The 21,393-nt window shown below is 52.5% G+C and overlaps 1 protein-coding gene across 1 annotated transcript in view; it reads left to right on the forward strand.

Moving 5' to 3' along the window:
* Positions 1-21,393, forward strand: part of LOC144729046 (parathyroid hormone/parathyroid hormone-related peptide receptor-like) — a 41,526-nt gene that overhangs the window by 14,296 nt on the left and 5,837 nt on the right. The window contains exons 4-12 of the mRNA XM_078608894.1: positions 4,669-4,787; positions 7,812-7,903; positions 10,931-11,150; positions 15,478-15,634; positions 16,438-16,498; positions 17,916-17,982; positions 18,555-18,649; positions 19,379-19,517; positions 19,814-19,855. Coding sequence (XP_078465020.1) covers positions 4,669-4,787; positions 7,812-7,903; positions 10,931-11,150; positions 15,478-15,634; positions 16,438-16,498; positions 17,916-17,982; positions 18,555-18,649; positions 19,379-19,517; positions 19,814-19,855 — 992 coding nt within the window. The remainder of the gene's footprint in view (positions 1-4,668; positions 4,788-7,811; positions 7,904-10,930; positions 11,151-15,477; positions 15,635-16,437; positions 16,499-17,915; positions 17,983-18,554; positions 18,650-19,378; positions 19,518-19,813; positions 19,856-21,393) is intronic.

Consider the following 21,393-nt stretch of genomic DNA (forward strand, 5'->3'; position numbering starts at 1 on the left):
TCTCGGTGGCTTGAATCCAGAGGAGGGTTGTCACCTGTTCTAGCTTTCCCGTGATTATCCTGTTTTCAAAGTGGCTGTTCTGTGAAATCTGTAAGTCTTCCTCGGGTATTAAAAGTTATGTTTTTGTGATTTGCGTGATAATTCACCACTCCTGTGATTCACGTCTTGGCTCTTTGTACCTGAGAGGTGCCAGGCCATGGGTTGTGGCTGGGTCTGGACACGACATTTTTGAGCAAAATGCCTGTGGTGGTTTTAGGTTTTCTCCCTGAATGCAAAATTCTGCTGACAACGGAAATTTTTAATACGCAGTTGGCTCTACCGAGTTGGTTACGAGTAATTGCGTAGATTTAATAAAATTATGACCGAATTTAGTCAAACATGTGTAAATAGGGTTTGCCAGCACTACATCGAGTGTGGCGGCTTTGTATTAAGAATAGCATACGCAACTGCCTGGTCACTGCACAGACGCACAGTGATTGGCCACTGTGCATTTGTGATCTCACCAATGACCACGGGAGAGGTTTCCTGCGGGACACCCCTCCACTCGGCGCTTCGTTTCAGCCGGATCAGTGCGGATCGCCGTCCAGATAATTGTCTTGAGACCCAGCCACATCCACCGCGCCTTGTCTGCACCTAAACGTGTTCCTAGAACTACAGGGAATACAGGGGACATAAAATAACAAAGGATCGGTATGGATAGGCGTATCTTGTGCTCTAGTGGTAGTGCCTTGTGCCAAAATCCCTGCCCCCAAGCCGGGCGAGCAGCAGCAGCAGCGAGGTGGGAAACGAGGCGCTGACGCCCGTGTCGCAATCCGTCAAACGAGTCCCCTCGTCGTCTTCGCCGCCGGGAGAGGCCCCCGAGGGCGTGGCCACCACCTGCGGGGCCACGACGGGGCCTGAGCGGCGACAACTTCGAGGGAAATGGGAACTGAGGAACGGTCGCGAGTCGCAGCGCTGGCCCCGCTGGGCCGGGGGCCGCGGGCGACGGGCGGCTGACGGGGAACCGTGACGACATCCTCAGCAGCGGCGCTGCGCGTTAGGTAATCAAGCGGCAGGGGCCGCATATCGAAATTAAACGACAAGCTGCTGGAGGGAAGAAGCGCAATGAAGGATGTTTCCAATTTGCCGTATATCGTCTGCCTATTGTACGTGTGTGTGTGTGTCTATAGCTTGTTCTAACATGCAATGCACTGCGGTCGCGTGCTGTCCCTTCGTTGAACTCTGCCGGGACCGTCTGGCACGTCGTTACAATTTTACATATTTAAACATAACGCACCCGTAAACATGAATGAGAACAATTATTGAGTAGATTTGGTGGTAGTGCCGTTGTTACAGCGCAAGTGATTATCACGAAGGTGAAGTTTCACGGACACGGTCTGCAGTTTTAGAGTGGCGGGCGATGTTGCGAGGTGTAATCCCGATCCATTATTCACAGGTGGGCGCCGTGGTGGCTAGGAGATGTTAACTACCTTGCGTGGTATACAGGAGGTCGTGGATTCGATCCCGACCCTGACGCCTGTATCTTTGAAGTTTGCATCTCTCTTCCCGTAGTTTGCGTCTCTCCTCCACTGCTGGTGATGATAAGCTCGATACTTAATTTATTATTTACTTTAGGGGGGCGCCACGATTGCGTGATGTTCTCTTCCTCGCCCGGTTTGCAGGTTGGGAGTTCCATCCCAACCCTGACGCCTGTGTATTTTGAGTTTGCGTGTTCTCCCCATGGTGACGTGGGCTTTTCTCCTGGTCCTCCGGTTTTCCCTCCACACTTAAATTCAACATGTGTTTCGAGTATTTGGCTGCTATAAATGTCCACATGATAAGCCACTTCGTTGAGCTATCATTTGTGTCCAGGTCGCTTCTTAAATAGCTCAGTGGGCCTTACCTGGTACAAACATTTATTTTCTATTTTTTTTTATTGTGCGTTTTTTGCTTTTATTATTTTCAATTTATTTTTATTTTTAGTTTTCTATCTACGTGACTTTACCGAAAGAACCAAGAATATGAATATATATATAGTTTTACAGGTAATTTCTTGAACTGTAATATCTTGGACTTTGACAAATTTGCACCATAACTCCGGCACACAGTGGCTGACTCTCTTTGCACGTCACCAGGTGATCTTTAACGTCCGCTGTGAAACAAACGGCGTGTAGTGCTTCAGAGTTAATACAGCCACGGCAGTAGTAGCCAGGGTGGGCGAGCCGATTCGAACCGTGAACCCTTGCAACAAGCGGCGAACGCCCTACCGCTGGGCCGCGTCACTGGCCAAATATTTGGAAACAAAATGATTGCATGCTTCTAGATTTGAAGCTTTAGTGACTGCAAGGAATCATCTTCTTAGGTTTTTTCGGTAAAGTCACGTAGAAAGTAAAATAAAATAAAAACAAAAATCACGACGTTTCGGAGGCAACACAAGTCTCCGTCATCAGGTGGGACCGTCACAGCCAGATGATACAGCTAATCTGGCTGTGACGGTCCCACCTGATGACGGAGACTTGTGTTGCCTCCGAAACGTCGTGATTTTTGTTTTTATTTTATTTTACTTTCTACGTGACTTTACCGAAAAAACCTAAGAAGATGATTGCATGCTTACAAATACGCACACTGACAGAGTCATTCACAAATGGACACAAACACAATAAGAAAGACAAATATCCTCCATGTGGCCTACACACACTGTTTGGACAAGTGCTGTGAGCGAGCATCCATGGAGGCAGGCACGGCGCACGGGCGGGTGGGCGGGTGGCCAGAACCACGCCGGGCTGCCTTCGTATCCCCAGTGCTGATGCTTACAGACCTCCAGCTACTAATTTAAGGCTGAATAGCCCTAGGACGCCACGGTGGCTAGATGTTAACTACCTCGCCAGGTATACAGGAGGTCGTGGATTCGATCCTGACCCAGACACCTGCTGTATATTTCGAGTTTGTTCTCCCCGTGGTCATGTGGATTTTTCCCCGGGTTCTCCGGTTTTTCCCACCACATTTAAAATCAACTTGCGTTTAGAATATTTAGCTGCTATAAATTTCCAAATGATAAGGCATTTCATTGGGCTATAATTTGTGGCCATGTCACTTCTGAAATATAGCTCAGTGGGCCTTATCTTGTAAAATAAAAATAAAATAGTTTTAGGGGAGGCCGAGAACTGATATTCGCTCCTTATATTGTCTGTAAGCAGCAATTGAACTCGGGTTGCCTGGTTCGTGGCACAGTGTACTAACCACTACCGCTCCCCACACTCACGTATGCGTACATACAAACACCCACACACACAGGCAAACATTCGACCTCGTATATTTATGCTCCTCAGGTGACGCTCAAAAGCTCCCAGCCCCGCTGCTCACTCGGATCTCGACAGCAAACAGCCGAGCCCCGTAGTGATCAAGACCTGTGGATTTTGGGGGCTTTAAAGGGATTTTATTTTCAAAAACCATTTCGGGTTTTTTTCCCCGAGCAAAAGAAGTCGTCTGGCAACCTAAAGCTGGTGTACTTTTGACAGATCCAATTCTGTCTGGAAGATACTGGAATTACCCAAACTCGCAGCTCACACGCATCATCAGCACAAGGTCAAGGCGAGGTGGCTCTCCGTGAGAAAGGACAAACGGAGATATTGGCCCAGGGCTTGCGATGTAAATTCATGAGGCAAACACGAAGCCCTCCTCTCGGAAGTGGCTGGCGCCCGTCGAGAGCGAGGCTTTCCCGTCGTGATAAATCGTGTTCAGTGGAAGCGTTGGCTGGATAAGCCGTGTACCCTGGCCGCGGTGCTGAGCCCTACACTGGGAGAGCACCGGTTTGGTTCCGGTGACATGAAATGTACAGTATCTTCATCGGCCATGGTCAATCTACTGCTGAATGAAGTCCTCTTCAAGCCGCCACCATCTCTCGTGGTCCTGTGATGTCAGAATATTGCATTCCCACCAAACATGTTCCTCCTGGAATAATATTCGTTTCCCCCTATGAGACAATATTCGACAATGTGTTTTTCTACTGAATATTTATACCCTTTTATTGTTATAAAGGAACCTTAACTAGAACTGGAACAAATATTTGCTGGAGGGAACCGATCTTAGTTCCCCTGGGGGTACAAATATTATAAAGCATGTTCATCAAATCAATGACTGGGTGGGAGGGTGCCCTGGCGGTTGGTGAACCACATGCTGATGGATCAATTGTTTGGCAGAGCCGACGTTTGTTTACTGTCCTGTGACTTCCACGTGGGAATTGACTCAACGTGCCATCTCTGGTAAAGTGGACAAGAGCGATGCTGTGACATCACTCGCAAGAGCGTGACATTGTCAGCCCATACCCGAGCTCAAATCCCACATTTAAATATTTATTCAGATTTGTACATTGACGATTTGTTCAAAACGGTACGTGACTACCGTTTTGCCAAGTTTCCTGGAGAATGGAATTAATTTAATCTTGCTCTAGCCTGGTTAAATAAAAGTCCAGAGCCGGAACTTGACACTTTGTCGTACGGGCGAGGTGGCATCCTCGTGCCGAACCCTCCCCGCCTTCCTGCGGCACCGGCGCCGTCTCCGGCACTATCCCACCAATATTTCAGTTTGCAACAATTCGCCTTGGCCACCTATTCGGGCGGTGCCCGCTCCACCCTCGCTGCAGCACTGCAGAGGAGGACACTGATTTGTTGATGCCTGCGGGGGTTGCAGGGCAGGCGTACAGACGGTGCGACGATGGTGGACAGTGGTTGGTGGCGCCCAACCAAAACAAAACGTGGACAAACTACAATGAGTGCATGCAGATGGGCAGCCACGATGACAACTTGGAGGTGAGAGGACGCGCACACATCCAGGGTGGCAGCGCAGTGGTCACACTCGCAGCAGGGCGATGCCAAGGTTTGATTCGCCACTGGGGAACCTTCCTGTGTGTGCAGTCTGTTCTACGGGCACTGCCTCTGGGTTTTCCGGTTAACTCCCAGAGACAAAGATCCCCCGTGTAGCCTTAACAGACTGTTGGGGCAAGTGCTGTTAGCGAGCAGCTATGAAGGTTGGCACGGCATACGAGGGGGTGGGTGGCCAGCACCACGCCCGGACGCCTTTGTCTCCCTATGGTGATGTTTTACACACCGCACCAGATCCTCATTTGGGGCTGAGTAGACCTAGGGGAGGCACAGGACCGGGTTAAAGATATGCACCACTGTTATTGGTCGTGAGCGGAAATCGAACTTGGTTCGTCGGGTTCTTTGCTCAGCGCTAACCACTGCGCCACCACTTACACACATACACGAACACGTGTGTGTGTGTGTGTGACACATACATAGATACGCTAACACGTGTGTGTGTTGACACATACACAGATGCACGAACACGTGTGTGTGTGTGTGTGTCTGTTGACAAACACGATCAGACAAAAATGGACCTCAGGTGACGGGTGGGCAGGGAGATGCCTTCAAGGCCACATCGCTGGCTCGCCGCGAGAACGGCCGACGCTTTGAGAAGTGTTGCCACGGCGCGTTGACTGTACGGTGGACGTGGATTTAAACAGTAATCGAGTTTTAGATCAGGCCACGTAATGATCTGACCAAATCTGTGCCATGATGAAACCTCCACCACCCGATCAAAAATTCACGCATCTCGATAAATAAACACCTTAATCTGTATTTCTCAAAAACCTCTAGGGTACTTCCCGACGAGGTTGGAAGCTGAAACTTGGTACATAAGTAGCTTTTAGGACACAAAAAATAGGAAAAAAAAAACCTAGATTTTTCAGTTGAAGGCCCCCAAATCTCGATTTTAAGTTCTGCATAAACATGTCTGTGCGTGTCATTCAGAAACCGTTCAAAATACAAGATTGCCTTTTTTGTCGTTTGATAGAGCGTTAAATAGCAAATAAAATTTAAGTGAGAACCATTCTATCTTTTATTGGTTTTGAGATTTCTGATTCAAGCAGTTTTGAAATAAAAAATACGCATTTTTATTTGTTCAAATCGGAATAATTCGAAAACGGTAAAAGATAGGAGCTTCCCCTCATAGAGTATTAAGTTAATACATTTTAGTTTTTTCTAATAAAAAAAAGAACGGAATTTTTTTAATTGAGTGGTTTCCGATGGGTACGTCTTAAAATATACGAATTTTAATCAAGTCGTCAGTTTTTGTTTTGTGGAAAATACACATTTATGAAGTAGTTGTAAGTGTTTGATCGTGGATAAAATATTATGAAAAGTCATATCAAGTTAATTATTATATTTATTGAAAACTTTTGCCTGGGGAAGACAGGCTTTATGAACTAGTATATCATAACTGGCTGCAAAAACCTACACGTGAAGTGTTTTATTGTTTTTTGTTAGCCAGGCAGCAGCAGCAGCAATGTCTGCCCTCAGACCACCGCTGGGCTTAGCGGACAGTGCGCCTTCCATAATGGTCTGTCGCCAATCTGCCTTGCACCACGCCTCCAGCTGCATCCCCGCCCGTGCAGGCCTCCCTGCTCAACCCAGCAGGGAGGCCTCGGCCGGTTCGCAATTGTGCTGAGCAGGCCGCAAATCGTCGCGTTAAGTGAATGAGGAGGAGGATGAGGAGCGAGCCCTCGGGGCCCAGTGGGGTGCCACTCGGGCAGGAGGTGGCCGTCACGAGGCACAACGCGGGTTTGGGGGCTGAGGTGCCACGTTTGACGGTCGCCGCATCATCATCGCGCGGTGCTTTCAGATGCGTGTTTCTGCAGCCGTCTGGAACGCTCTTGCTTCCGATATGAGGAAGCCATTGGAGCTGCGCACTTTTAAACCATCTAAATTGAAAACGCATTTCTTTAGAACTGCTTTTTGTGTTTAGTTTGTTGTCCTTACCCCACACCTCCGATTAGCATGGTTGGATACGTACGGTGCGAAAGACATTATACATACATACATACAAACATACGTCCGTTCAGGGTGTTAAGGTGTTCAGCCGCCCGTGGTTAAACCTGGGATTCCAGGTAGAGCGAGAGGTGATGGCTTATCATAGCTCATCGGATTCCTCCAGTCTAAATAAAGACTGATTCTGAGAGCCTCAGATTGCAAACCAATATTTGCACACACACACACACACAACACACTCTTGTTACCACAAAGTTAACACCGTATGGGCTTAAAAGGAAGAGCATATTATAATAAGTGACGTTTCAGGCAATGGCCCTTCTTCGTTGTACATTCATTATTTAAATTATTTGTGTGCTATGAAGAAGAGCTATTGCCTGAAACGTCACCTGTTGTATATTTTTCCTTTTGAGGCCACAGAGGTACAGTTTTTATTTGTGCTTGTGTACCACTGCCAATGCAGATATTGTGTTGAATATTCTTACAGTTTGATGATAACTGAATTTGACTTTGATCATCAGAACATTTTTGTTTTATTGACATTATAAAAATTATGAACGCTAAGAAATGACTCTGCGTATTCTGTGTGTGCATTTATATACGACATGCATGCATGTGTGCTTGTGTGTATGTCTTTGTGTCTTTATGTTTCCCTATGTTTATGGCTGTGAAGATGTGTGTGTATTTGCATTTATGTGTTTGTGCAATTGTGTATGACTTGTGTGCACATGTCTGCGCATGTGTGCTTGCATGTGCATTTGCATATACTGTATGGCTCTGCATGTGTGTGCAGCCACTTTAGTGATGAATATATGAACCGTTCACGGGCCTCCCCTAGGTGAACTCAGCCAAAACGAGTAGCTGATGCGGTGTGTAGACATCAGCACTGGGGAGACGAAGACTGCCCTCACATGCCGAGTCGGCCTGTGTAAGTGCTCGCCAACAGCACTTTGTCCCAACAAGCTGTGCAGGCTCTCGGGGACCTTTGTGTGTATGCGAGCACAGGAGATCCACCGCCTGTACACGCTCTCCACCATCGGCTACTCCGTGTCCATGGCCTCGCTCTTCGTCGCACTCTCCATCCTCGCCTACCTCAAGTAGGTCTGCGTGGACACACGCGACATTCTACTGTTCATTAACTATCTTTTATTTTACCAGGTAAGGCCCACTGAGCTATGTAGCTCTATTTCAGAAGTGACCTGGCCACAAATGACAGCCCAACGAAGTGACTTTATTACAGACAAATACTCTCAGCGCGTGTTGTTGATTCTACATATGGAAGGAAAAACCCCGAGAACTTTGAATATACAGGCGTCATGGTCGGGATCCAACCCATATGAGGTAGTTAACATTTCGCCACCGTGGCACCCACATTGACTTGGGCCTGCTGTAGGTTTACTCGGCCTCAACGCATCCCCAGTGCTCTGTCTTAAACACCAATACTGGGCAGTGATGGCTTGTCATCCAGCATTGTGGAAGCGAGGGTTCGTGGATTGCCCAGATGTTGTGAAACTCCCTTCCCATGGGCGTGCCATAACCTGGCCCCTCAGGAGAGAGCAGTACAGCAAACATGTGGACTCTGACTATTTCATCTGTACGGGGCAGAGCGTTGCCACCCTTGAATGGCATCTCAGAGTGCTCCGGTTTACTTCCGCATGTCAACACTGACTCATTGGCTACTAACACCTTCATATGCAGAAGACCAGTTCATCACGTGGTTGTTGCCTTCCCACGTGTCTGTGATTCCTCCTCGCGCCTCTGGGTTGTCCTCCTTCTCTGTTTGAGAGAGAGCGGATGCTGTGTGGCGGCGCACTGTTACGAGTTGTCACCTTTATCATAAGATAATGGTGACAAGTTGTGTGTGGTGCCAGCCACGCGACCTCAACGCCTTCCTGTGACGCGCAGGGTGTGAACGGTGCTCGCAAGCAGCACTCGATCCTGATTAGGCCAAACAGAGGGGGGCGATTTACAGGAGCTCAAGCAGTTGCAAATGTGCCCAAAGTCACTTTTCAGAAGCACAGATGATAGTCTCGTCCAAATTGGACATTAATGCTCTCGTGGCATTCGTTGTTGACGAAGAGCAAAGGTGCCAACTCTCGTGTCTGGTGAAATGTCACCACAGCTCAATAGCGTCTGTGGCCAGGCCTAATTACCCTGACCCCGATAATCATCAACAATCAATGATAGTTTTCTCTTTGCTGTAACTGAGACGAGCGCAGCTCAGCGAGTCTTTCCAGTAAAGGCACTTTTAGCTGTAAGTTAAATCATTCTAATTCCATTTCAACAAGACGCCTGAAACTCCGAGCAATCTCGCCATGCCGCCCTGACTGTGCGACTTGCGTGAAACGCGCACGCACACGCACACACACGCACACACACACACGCACACACACACACGCACACACAGGCACACACACACAGGCACACACAGGCACACACACACGCACACACAGGCACACACACACAGGCACACACACACAGGCACACACAGGCACACACACACAGGCACACACAGGCACACACACACAGGCACACACACACAGGCACACACACACAGGCACACACACACAGGCACACACAGGCACACACACACAGGCACACACACACAGGCACACACACACAGGCACACACACACAGGCACACACACGCACACACACACAGGCACACACAGGCACACACACACAGGCACACACAGGCACACACACACAGGCACACACACACAGGCACACACACACGCGCACACACACAGGCACACACAGGCACACACACACGCACACACACACGCACACACAGGCACACACACAGGCACACACACACGCACACACACACAGGCACACACACGCACACACACACAGGCACACACACACGCGCACACACACACAGGCACACACACAGGCACACACACAGGCACACACACCACAGGCACACACACAGGCACACACACGCGCGCACACACACATGCGCACACACACACAGGCACATACACGCGCACACACAGGCACACACACGCACATACACGCACACACACACGCGCACACACAGGCACACACACAGGCACACACACACGCGCACACACGCACACACACGCGCGCACACACACACACGCAGTCTGCGTCCTCACCCTCATTCTCCCGCTATCGATGAGAGCGGCTTGGGGTCTCAGTCACTTTGGCGCTGGCTGCCAGCGCCGTTTGTTGGAAGCGGCGCGGTTTGCCGCGGGCTGTGATCGCGCGCCAAACAATCACACTTATTGTGTCGATCGAACCGTAAAGACCCCGAGGATTTGAGCTCTGAGGGGGTTCGGCCGCCTCCCTTCCCAAGCAGTTTGGCAATTGATTATTTATTTGTGGCCTTTTGTAGCCCTGCGAGTAACCGAGTTAGAATGCTAAATGGGGCCGGTTTAATAGACACTAATTAAAGGGCATTTGGTAAATTGGATAGAAGCTGAAGCTGAGGATTCTGGGGCTCGTGGGCAAGCGGTGCGGTGCGCTCGGGACAAGGGCTGCTGACCGAGCCGAGCCAGTGACGGAAGCGAACGGAGGGGGGGGGAAGGATTTTATTTGATTTGGAACCGAGGCCCCTTCCCCGCACGCTCGCGCAGCACGACGAACCCCTGGGGGGGGAGCTACGCAAGAGCCGCTGATTCCACCGATCGGATCAGCGGCTCCGCCCGACGTGGTTCCCTCCCCGTCACGAGAGACGCAGTGCAGGTGGCGAGGTTGCCGTGACGCTCCCAAGGGATATCCCCGTGAAGGTGCCGCGAACACCGGAATTGAGCGGCGGAGATGGTAAAGGAGAAGGCTGTCATTTGCGACAGGGAAGGGGAGGCACCCAATCTGTGTGAGAAGCACACAAGCCGCAAGCTAGCCCTACCCCTAACTCTCACCACCTAGGCCCCTCTGGCCCTTGGGCCCTGGTGCAGTTGTATGTCTGTCACCTGGTAATTTCTCACGGAATGTTTTCTGGATCGCTGGCGGATTGCGGCACGTGGCGCGTGATTTGTACTTGCGGCGCGAGGTCCACCGGGTGCGGTGGCGCCGGGGCGCGTCGAAATATTCTGGGTCGCCAACCCAGCGGCTGGAAGTAAAGCCCTCCTCTCCCATCCTCTCCCCGCTGTGCCTCAGGAAGCTGCACTGCACACGCAACTACATCCACATGCACCTGTTCGTGTCCTTCATCCTGCGAGGGGCAAGCTTCTTCGTGTGCAACATCATGATCGAGGCGGCGATGCCCAGGGCGGGGGCCGTCGTGGGCTCCTGGGCCGAGGGCGGCGACGCCGACGCGATCTTGCTGGAGGAGCTACGCACCTTCACGGCCGTGCCGACGCTCGACAAGTCCCCTTACGTGAGCTCCCTCTCCGTGTGCCCGCTGCCCCAGTGCGCCCCGCACTGTGAGTGTGTGTGTACGCGTGTTGAACTTCTTTCGCGCCGTATGCAGCAAGCCGTGCTCATCGGCGGTGCGTGTGAATGCGTTCACCACGATCAGTCAATCTCCAGGTCTCACGTGGTGGGGGTAAGGTGAGGGTACTCATACATCGTGTTAAGGATGTCTAGCCAGCCCCCCCGCCGCCCCCCTCCCCCTATTTAAATCTTCAACCCCCATGCGCGGGGTCCCCACTTGGCTGGGGATGCGATCCCCCCTCCCACTACGGACGGTCCCGTCGCGCCCAGCTGGAATTCTCGTGGATTTTCTGTCCCCCCCCCCCCCCCCCTAAAGTCCATCGGCGCATTGTAGCGGGGCTCCCGATTTGTTTCAATAAAAACTTAGAGAAGGAGGTGTGGCCAGGGTGGAGGAGTTGAGCTCAAGTATCCACGGCAGGGGGATGAAGAGCGCTACCCCGAGTGGAGCTCCTTTAGCCAGCACTGCGCCTCTACCTTGACACAGCAACGCCCTTGGGGCCGATACAATGAGTACCGCTTTGTGAGTTGTCAACATTGTAGCGGCCTTGGGGCTGATACAATGAGTACCGCTTTGTGAGTTGTCAACATTGTAGCGGCCTTGGGGCCGATACAATGAGTACCGCTTTGTGAGTTGTCAACATTGTAGCGGCCTTGGGGCTGATACAATGAGTACCGCTTTGTGAGTTGTCAACATTGTAGCGGCCTTGGGGCCGATACAATGAGTACCGCTTTGTGAGTTGTCAACATTGTAGCGGCCTTGGGGCCGATACAATGAGTACCGCTTTGTGAGTTGTCAACATTGTAGCGGCCTTGGGGCTGATACAATGAGTACCGCTTTGTGAGTTGTCAACATTGTAGCGGCCTTGGGGCCGATACAATGAGTACCGCTTTGTGAGTTGTCAACATTGTAGCGGCCTTGGGGCTGATACAATGAGTACCGCTTTGTGAGTTGTCAACATTGTAGCGGCCTTGGGGCCGATACAATGAGTACCGCTTTGTGAGTTGTCAACATTGTAGCGGCCTTGGGGCCGATACAATGAGTACCGCTTTGTGAGTTGTCAACATTGTAGCGGCCTTGGGGCTGATACAATGAGTACCGCTTTGTGAGTTGTCAACATTGTAGCGGCCTTGGGGCTGATACAATGAGTACCGCTTTGTGAGTTGTCAACATTGTAGCGGCCTTGGGGCCGATACAATGAGTACCGCTTTGTGAGTTGTCAACATTGTAGCGGCCTTGGGGCCGATACAATGAGTACCGCTTTGTGAGTTGTCAACATTGTAGCGGCCTTGGGGCCGATACAATGAGTACCGCTTTGTGAGTTGTCAACATTGTAGCGGCCTTGGGGCCGATACAATGAGTACCGCTTTGTGAGTTGTCAACATTGTAGCGGCCTTGGGGCCGATACAATGGGTACCGCTTTGTGAGTTGTCAACAGCACTTGTCCTGCGGAGGAACTGGCGTCTGCCATGGGCACGTGGAATTTCCACCTCTAGCGCAGCACCAACACTTGTTTAATCAGCGAGGCACTTGGACATTTTGCTTGATACGACAGTTAAGTAAATAATTGAATCAGGTGAAAGCTCATTAATAAATTATATGATTGATATCAATAGATTCCATGTTTAAATTATTAAAATTGTGATATATGTATGGGGTACTTATTACACCAGTCACGTGGACCTACACACACTAACTAGCGTGCTGAAGTATGGTCAAACAACCCTCCTCCAGGCAGTATCCCGAGAGTTATTTGCTCGCTATTTATAACCGTGAGCACATCGCTAAGTTGCATGTAACGCGTTGTCTCGTTGGGCTGTTACTCCGTGTCGAGGGCTTCCACTCTCTGCTTCATATTCCACTGCGCTGCAGCGCGCGCATCGCCGAGCGCGAGGTCATTTATCTTGGCGCGCCTCATCAATGTGGAGCGTCTCTGCCCCCCCCCATCCCCCGCAGGGGTCCTGACCCCCACGCCGCCGCTGCTGCTGCTGCTGCCGGTACTCGTCTTGCTGCTGCTGCGGCTGGGGGTGCTGCTTCTGCTGTTTATGATGCTTCTTATATTGCTGCTGCTGCCCCAAGTCCTCCACCCCCACACTGCCCGCACCTCCCACCGCCCGCCACGTCCCGTCCCATGGACACGGCGCGGTGCCGTCAGCAGCAGCAGCAGCAACAGCAGCAGCAGCAGCTCGTTGCTACAGCAGCGGCAGCAGCGGTAGTCGCAGCAGCGGCAGCAGCGGCGGCAGCAGTCGCTGCTGTAGTCGCTGCGGCGCGCACAGCTGCTGCTGCCGTGGTCCGCGCCTCGGAGGTCGTCGCCTGCTCTCGCCCGCGGCGCGCTGTGAGAGCGAGGGGGTCCAGGGTGGGGGCGAGGGGGTCCAGGGTGGGGGCGAGGGGGTCCAGGGTGGGGGCGAGGGGGTCCAGGGTGGGGGCGAGGGGGTCCAGGGTGGGGGCGAGGGGGTCCAGGGTGGGGGCAAGGGGGTCCAGGGTGGGGGCAAGGGGGTCCAGGGTGGGGGCGATGTCGCATCACTCGGCCGGTCGCTCCCACCCGGCACAGCCCCTCCCCCCCTCCCCCCTCTCACACCGCGATCACCGCGACCCGAGCCAGTGGGTCGGGGTCACGGGTGGCCGCCAATTCGCACTCCCCACGAACCTCACACTCCTCGCCACCTCACCACCTCACACTTCACACACCTCACACACCTCACACACCTCACCACCACACTCCTCACCACCTCACCACCACACTCCTCACCACCACGCACCTCACCGCCTCACCACCACGCACCTCACCGCCTCACCACCACACTCCTCACCACCTCACCACCACACTCCTCACCACCACGCACCTCACCACCTCACCACCACGCACCTCACCACCTCACCACCACACTCCTCACCACCTCACCACCACACTCCTCACCACCTCACCACCACACTCCTCACCACCACGCACCTCACACACCTCACCACCGCGCGCCATCCCTGCAGTGTGGAGCTTATTCAAAGTGGGGGGGGGGGCGGGGGATCGTACAAAACTCAACGTGGGCATGATAGTTGATGTAAAAAATAGATACATTTAGATTATAAGAATTTAGAAGGGGGCTGGAGCCTTCACTACGCACACGACACCCCGCTACACACACACACAACTCACGACACACACCACCCACTATACACACACACCACTACACACACCCCACTACACACACCTACACACACCACCCACTACACACACACCACTCACTACACACATCACTACACACACATCACTACACACACACCACTACACACACACCTACACTCACTACGCACACACACCACCCACTACCCACACACACCACTACACACACACACCTACACACACCACTACACACACACAGCACCCACTACGCACACACACCACCCACTACACACACCACTACACACACACCACTACACACACACCACTCACTACACACACACACCACCCACTACGCACACACACCACCCACTACACACACCCCACTCACTACACACATCACTACACACACCACTACACACACACCACTCACTACACACACACACCACCCACTACACACACACACCTACACTCACTACACACAAACACCACACACACACGGCCACGCCTCTGCACGGGAGTCGTAATTCTCTGGTAAGTTCATCGCTAATTGCCTGACTGTAGGTGCGCTATTAAAAGCACAAGATGTATTGTTTGAAACGAGCCGGGGCTTTAATTGGAGGTTCTAACGAGGCGGGCGGACTTGCAAGTGACGGCACCCGGCCATCAGGCGCGGGCCGGCTGGAGCTCCTCCTAGGGCAGCACGGCTCCGCCACTCGGAGCGACGCCGTCCGCGTCGTCCTCGCTTATCGCTCGCGCACCGCAGCCGAGGGACCGCTTCGCACGTCCCTCGACACGACGAGCCCCAATGATGCGGTGCTCCGCGTGCATTTGTCATCCCGCTGACGGCCGACTGGCCTCCTCCGAGATGCTTCTCGCGTCTCGGAGGCGCCTGCCCCTTTACTCGCTGCATCGTTTGACCCTGAACACGAAGGCCGCGTCGATCGTCGTGCGTGCGTACGACGTAATCGGCGTTGACCGCGTGGATGATAAGGGTCGCGAGAGGTGGGCAGTGGCTTCAGGGAAGGCCTTCATCCAGCAGTGGATTGACCGCCGCCGATGATGACAATCGTCCCGTCAGAAGTCTGTACAAAGGACATTGCCCGCAGCGAATCTCCCGAGGGCGACGTCTGGACTGACTGCGTGCTCTCTCCGCAGCTGGGCTGTAAGTTGTCCGTCATCTTCTTCCTCTACTTCCTGGCCACCAACTACTACTGGGTGTTCGCCGAGGGCCTCTACCTGCACAGCCTGGTCTTCATGAGCTTCTTCTCCAACCGCACCAAACACCTGTGGACCTACATCTTCATCGGCTGGGGTGAGAGGCCAGGGGATACTGCAATGAACACTTTCGAAAAGTGAAAAGGGCCCAATTCAAACGGGCGGAGGTGGAGGGTTGGGAAGTTGCAGATCGAGTGGGCAAAAGAGAGGAGTGACCTCCGACAGAGGTTGGACTGCAGGTTTTAGAGTCTTTGGCTGACGCTGTAAATTTCCACGTGATAAGCCATTTCATTAGGCTATCAGTTGTGGCCAGGTCGCTTCTGAAAAAGAGCGACATAGTTCAGTCTGGCCTTACCTGGGTAGCAGAGAGTGCGTGGAGGAGAGTAGATTGAGAGTAGAAGAGGGAGGAGAGGCCGTGGAGAAACTTGAAGTTGACGAGCGTAATCTTCCAATTGCTCTTCAATTTAATCGAAGGCCATTTACTAAATGTAAACTCGCAACCCGAGTCCCTACGGTAACCCAGAATTCCACTGCGCGCACTCCACGGTGCAGGCACTGCAGAGCAGGCAGGGACACAGCCGGCGGTGGCAGCAGCAGCTGCCACCACCACCGCCACCACCGCCACCGCCGCATTCACAAAGACAGCGTCGTGGCTTCTTCTCGCAGAGCGAGCCAGCCGGGGCCCGGCCACAAAGAGAGGGGTGCGGGGGAGGTTATCTGGGAGGCACCGCGTTCCCCCAGAGAGAACCTCGTACATACGTGGCGCGCGACGAGATATGGCCCCTGCAATTGTCCGCTCCAATCCATTTATCTGTGCCTGACTCTGTTGTTGATTTTGTTTATTTCGGCCGCTCGATGTCGTTGTTGTTTTGTTGCGCAATGATGGCGTTTGGCGCCCAGGGTTCCCGACGCTGTTCGTCGGCGCCTGGGCCGTCGTGCGTGCCGTGCTCGCCGACACCAGGTGAGGAGCGGTCGTCCCTCGGCTCCCCCTCGCTCACCCATCTCCATCGTGCTCACGCCAGCACCACACACAGTGCGACTAGCCAGTGATGGATATTCCACATTACTGTGGCTGGGCCTGTCGTGAGAACAGCCAATGCTCATTTGGAGCAGTACTCATTTCATTACCCTAAAAGGATAACGATTGATGACAATCATGATGATGATGATGACGATAACGATAATAATGATGAAGTGAATGTTGAATGATGACAACGATGGCGATTCTGAGTCACTAACTCCACAACATTTACAGAAAGTAATTTTTATATATAAAATAAATAAAAAGCACATCCACAAATAATGTAAAATACAATGTCATCTGAAAATACTCTGCACCGAGCTTGCACAATCGCCTGCTAATTGACAATTGAATGAAAACCCAAAAATAGGAAGAGCTCAAACCAAACAAGCCCCAATTTCCCACGGGGCCAGCGACTCCTGATTGCCCAGGTTGTTATCACAGCCGTGTGTCTGGAAGGTCGTCGCCATTAATTCCAACAACAAAGCCAAATATGTTTGTGTACGAGCAACCGGCCATGGGTCGCGTGCCCCCTTGGGTTTCACTCGGTGGTTCGCAAACTTTTCGGTGCAGTGCCCCCTCACCCCACCCCCCAGGCTACTCACGCCAGGATACACAGAGAATGTGCCCACGTCCCTAGTCAACGCGCCTTTAGCAAGGCGTTCGCTTCACGTGACGATGACGATTCCTGCGCACATTCAACATTTCCCCTGCACGGTATCCATACCACAGTCTTCGTCTGCTTCTGCTGTCCGGCCTCTCGGTCTCCGCCAGTGAATGCCACTCGATGACGTCGTGGGGCTGGAAAGTGCCAGGGAATGGCAGTGCAGCAATGGGTTTGGTCCACAGAGTTTGGTCCACTCACTCGATAGAGTCACACATGTGTTGATTTTCTCCGGCTACTCCAGTTTCCTCTGACATGCAAAACATTGGTCATATTGGCCAAACATCCCAATGCAGGACCCTCGTTAAAAGGAGTCTGAAGACTTTGACTTCATTGTGTGCTCGGGTAGAGTGGTGCCTTGCCCTGCGCTATGGACCCTGCGACTTGAGTTGATTCTTGGACATGGCTAACCTCAGTTGCGAGCGATTTTCTGATCCATCACCAACTCGCACTGCCCAGTCTGGTAGAGTAGGGTAGCAAAGTAGGGTAGCAAAGTAGGGTAGCAAAGTAGGGTAGCAAAGTAGGGTAGCAAAGTAGGGTAGCAAAGTAGGGTAGCAAAGTAGGGTAGCAAAGTAGGGTAGCAAAGTAGGGTAGCAAAAACGGATTTCCTCACACGGCATGGGGAGGCGTTTATCCAGCATTGGTGGGTCTGACATTATGATATTATTGTGCGTGATGTGAATTCATTCCCAGATGCTGGAACATCAACGCCGGCAACATTAAGTGGATCTACCAGGCACCCATGATCATTGCAAACACAGTAAGTGGCGCTCCAGAACAAACGGCAGTCACAGACAACGCCACAGTGCCAAGGCCGGCATCTCTGTGCTCAGACAAGGAGAGGTTCGCGGTTCCTGTGTCCATTCACAGCCATCGGGCTGTGGTATACATTCGACACTGCTATGGCAGCATACTTTCCAAACCCACCACCGATTTAAGCGGGAGGCTGTCAATATTTAAATCCTTTGACCACATGCCGAATTTTTTTTATTGCATGAAGGAATGTTTTAAATGTAAATATAACGCGATACGAATAGCTTTGTAATTACATCAGTACGTGGTAAAATTGTTTAAATTTCGGCATCATACAGTTTAAATCGGTCAGGTTGGAAATTGTGCGTTTAGCTTCCGCTGATACCCGGGGCCACCCCTGCCCCCGGGCCAATGAACCCCTCGTCAGCACGAGTCGGGCATCATCGCACCGTGGGATGGTGTTGGGTCATCTCCCCTCCACCGCCCCCCCTTGCACCTCCTCCCCTTCCACCATCACCATCCAGACCTCGCTGGGAGTTCCCGCCTAAGAGGCGCGATCGGCGCCGCTGTCTCCCGCAGGTGAATTTCGCTTTCTTTGTCAACATCGTTCGTGTCCTGGCGACGAAACTACGGGAGACGAACGCCGGCCGCTACGATGTTCGGCGGCAGTACACGTGAGTTGGCACAGTCAGAGCTGCGGGGTGGGCAGGGTGGAGCCGAAGATGATGGAGAGAGTGATTGGCTCATTCCTAATTACGATCGTTCACGACACGGAGCACCTTCGTGGGGCGTGAGAATAAGAAACACCCCACACGCTCCGGGGTGCCCAGTCGCAACGGCAGCGTCGACGTGACTCGGCCCTATTACTCACAGGCTGTCTGAATAATGAGCTCCGTGCAGTGTAAAGAGAGTCGGACTTATGCAAATAGATGCGTGATGTTTACTAATAATTGTGCGTCGATCAATCAACGTGCAAATATTCATCAGGGGGAAAACATACGCCGAAAAACACGAGCTACAAATTACGTTGCTGGTTGTCATTGTTCTTCATCTGTAACAAAGGCCTCCCCCATTTCATTCCTTACTTTCCTGAGTCGCTCCTGCCCACTCGTAACCTCCGAAATCTGCGATGTCATCTCGCTGCTTTTGTCTCTTCCGCGGTCTCCCTCTGCTTCTCTTTGCTTCTCTATTCCGCCTCCACCCCGTGGTTAAATTTGTCTCTCGTCAGTCGTTTTCATGACACCTCTGTTCACCGCAAAACACTCAATTGACCGGCTTCTCAGATTAAAAAGGAACAACCCAACGCCCTGATTCAGTCGCGACGTTCACGATGCCGGCGCTAAACGGAAGCGCCGCCTCGGGAGCGCAGAGCGGCACTGACCGACGGCCGTCTGCACTCGCAGGAAACTGGCCAAGTCGTCGCTCGTGCTGACGCTGCTGTTCGGAGCGCACTACATGGTGTTTGCCGGCATGTCGGAATCCGTGGACGGGTGGCTCTGGAAGGCGCGCATGTACTTCGATATGTTCTTCAACTCGCTCCAGGTTCCCTGTGATACCAGCTCATTTGTTCGGCCGATTGCTCATTCGCTCGCTCACTCGATTACTCAATAATTTGTTCACTTGCTCACTAACTTACCCGCTTACCTGATTGCTTGTTCACTCACTCACTCCCTCGATTACCCGATCCCTCGTTCCTATGGTCACTCGGTGCCTCGCTCGCTCACTCAATTACCCGATTGCCCGCTCGCTCACTGCCCTGTCCGTGGCCATGTCACCCCCGTTTCCGGACTGCGTGACATGTCGTCGCTCAACCTCCTACCGTCATTGTCACCCCGCAGGGCTTATTCGTGGCCATCATCTACTGCTTCTGCAATGGGGAGGTGAGTTGCGAACATGCGATCCGTTCTCGCGGAAGCGTCGCTTTGCGCGCGCGACGCCAATCCGAAACGATTTCGTTTCGTGGCTCAACGCGACGCGGTGGCCGTCGACCGAGCGGCCTCGGAATGCGCTCGCGGACGCGGTCGCAGCGACGGCCGCGTCCGGATCTTTCGTGGGGGCGTGAATTAAGCGGCGCGGCCGTTTGCACTGAGGGCGGGCAACGACGGGATGCACGGGGCGGCCCCCATACGGGGGACCGACCCACGAGGAACGGTGATTATACAGAGCGCTCTCCGCTCGCTCTGCCACGGCGATGGGCCCGGGGCGATCGCCTCTTAACCCCTCATTTCACGCTGCCGACTCTAAGCCGACCGCTCGCCGTCGTTGCGGCGAGCGTGCGAGCCGGAGATAAGTAATGATTGCTATTCTTTCCCTGCGCTTGAGGTTTATCCAGACAAAAACAATCGTCCTCCATACGAGGCTTTCTCGGCCGTTATGAATTGCCAATTAGGATTGGCAAAAATAGTGCTGCAATGCGTCCCGCAAGGGCGAGCAGACAACACGGTGGGGGAGCACCTGGGCGTCTCCCGTGCCACGCGCACGTGGGCACACACTCGAGGCGTCCGTCCTTGGGTGCGGTAGGGGGATGGGGGCGGGAGCGCATTGCCCTCTGACCGGTGCCGCTGGATATTTTGAACGTCGCACGCCTCATTACGCGTAAAAAATAACGAGATAGTAGAGCCGGGTTTAATTTGAAATGCGCCGACTGCCCTCGACTTGAACTTTTAATGTCTCCCTCGAGACGAGCACCGCATAAATAACGAGGCACAAAGAAGTTTATCGTTGCACTCGCTGGGCATCCACGAACAGCACGCCGGGTGCCAGACCGGCGTGGACTCTCCATTGGACTCTATATTGCTCTCCACAATGTTGGTTTCAACGAAATATACAATTGATCGCAAAACCATTAAGCGAGTTTAGAAATGTACATTGGGAAGGGAAAACTCTGGGCTGGGTGACGGCGCAGTGTGCCGTGAGTAATGAGTGGTCATGGGAGATGGATTAACAACGTTCCCTTTCCACAGTGTTTTCACACAACGATTGGAACAGTGGAAATCTAACTACTTAATTCAAATAATTTGTGATGTTTAACAATTGCTGTAATGTAAGCGGCAGGCTGATAATATTGCGGTGTTCATATCTCTGCTCATCTGTCAGTGACATTTTGTATTCATCCATGCATGTCGCGTGGTAACGAGTAGCTGAACTGGTGTCGTAGCGGGCAGCTGAGCTGCAATAATTCACAGCCCCTCGTTAATCCACGACTGCATGAAGGCTTCTACATGCAACGCCAAACGCGTGAGGTTTTCTCCACCATAATCCACCACGGGCTTGTGGAAGGGTTCAACTAGAACCGGTCCACACATCACTCGCCACTGACGTGAGCCGTGGCTGGGAATTGAAGTATCAGGCAAGCGGGCTCGTGGCATCATGTGTCTGTGTTGAACTTCGTTCACGCCGTACGTAGCCAACCGCGCTA

The sequence above is a fragment of the Lampetra planeri genome, chromosome 31 (assembly GCF_965212315.1).
Source record: "Lampetra planeri chromosome 31, kcLamPlan1.2.h2, whole genome shotgun sequence".
Classification (NCBI taxonomy): domain Eukaryota; kingdom Metazoa; phylum Chordata; class Hyperoartia; order Petromyzontiformes; family Petromyzontidae; genus Lampetra; species Lampetra planeri.